The sequence below is a fragment of the Helobdella robusta genome, assembly GCF_000326865.2.
Source record: "Helobdella robusta unplaced genomic scaffold HELROscaffold_13, whole genome shotgun sequence".
NCBI lineage: Eukaryota > Metazoa > Annelida > Clitellata > Rhynchobdellida > Glossiphoniidae > Helobdella > Helobdella robusta.
In genome coordinates this window covers 2932345-2933848 of record NW_008703718.1, presented here as the reverse complement: position 1 = coordinate 2933848, position 1504 = coordinate 2932345, and the positions used below count along the sequence as shown (strand labels likewise).

Genomic DNA, 1504 nt, shown 5'->3' with positions numbered 1-1504 from the left:
GAGAAGGACAGGGTGAAAGCGGGGTTGCATGATACTGAGGCGAGTGACAGGTGTGGATGGCGTCGAGGGGTATTTTGGTTTCATCATAGGTAGCCAAACGGCAACCCCCGATCTCGGGGAAAATGTCGTCTAAACGTGTGTTGTTGTTGTTGTATATATATATTAGTAATACATATATATATATATGTATATGTGTGTATGTGTGTTATTTTATCTAAGCTTTTACTATTGTTTTAAATCTAATGAATGTTTTAAATGTTACACCTGTAATTGTAATGCTACTTCTAACAGCACATGCATGCCTTGTAGAACCTCACATCAAAAAAACATGCAGTGACCATTATTTCTAATTAAAACATCAAAGAATTAATTCAAATTCATTCATTCATTACTAAGGAGAAGCAAGTGCACTAAGAAGTAAATAAAATAAAGAGGAGAAATAATAAATAACAAACAAACACAGCGCCCAACAGCAATGTGCAATCAATGAAATCAGCAGGGACAAACATTGTGTAGATATTTTATACATGTAAAACATTCTTTCATTGTTTAATGGAGCATAATAATTAGCCAAATCAAACAACAAAACAAAAAACGCCTCATAAAGAGATAACAAGGGAAAATTCAATCAATTTTTTAGCTAAGCAACATTTTATGATATACAATCAATTAACTTCCATGGAGAACATAGATCATAAAAAGAAATATAAAATGCAGGCTGGTTTGTGTAATTGCAAACATAACCAAATTTCCTGCTATTTACATGCAGACTAAGTTGCATTGTGCCAGCAATTGATCAAAAATCTTATTCAATTTGCTTTCTGATTTTGTTGAATTAGGCTAATTATAACAATGGTAACATACAATAATATCTTATCTTTTTAATCATTGTCAGCATCTTTATTCTACAATCAACATCATCACCAATTATCACCATAACAACTCATCATGATAATCAAGTATGAGTTATTAAATTTTCAAAAATTAAATCGAGAGGACAAAAAAATGTAATGGTAGTGGACATGTTCATGTCAGTGATAAAAGCACTATGATTAAAAGACGACCAGAAAGTTGGAATTTATTAAAAAAAAAGAACTAACTTTGACGTGTAGAAATAGTTGACAATCCTTTCGACACTTTCAAAATCCATGCCCTCCAGAACGAATGGTTCCTTCGTGTCGACGCGCTTGTTGCGAGACTCAGAGAGTGAAAACATCTCATAGAAAAATGTGCACGAAGATGCCAAAACGACCCTGTGAACCGATAAACTTTGACCTTTGACATCAAGGATGGCATCACAGAGGTTGCCCTCTTTCCTCATGGTGTTCATGCGAGTTAGAATGTCATCTCTACGTTTCTGGTCCTCCACGCTGAAGCCCTCATCCTGCTTTTTCTTGGCTTCTTCGTTAGCAGCCGTCAGCGAGAAGCTGTCCAAGTGGTTCGTTGCGTGGTGGTTCACGTTGCCATTCATCATGTTGTCCGGTTTCAAGTTTAGCGAGGCCAT

The 1504-nt window shown here is 35.6% G+C and overlaps 1 protein-coding gene across 1 annotated transcript; it reads right to left on the bottom strand.

Moving 5' to 3' along the window:
* Positions 1-955: 955 nt before the first annotated feature.
* Positions 956-1504, bottom strand: HELRODRAFT_168447 (hypothetical protein; the record flags this gene model as incomplete). The annotated part of the gene is made up of 2 exons (XM_009014308.1): positions 956-1046; positions 1101-1504. The coding sequence occupies 2 exons, from the start codon at positions 1502-1504 to the stop codon at positions 956-958; spliced, it is 495 nt and encodes a 164-aa protein (XP_009012556.1).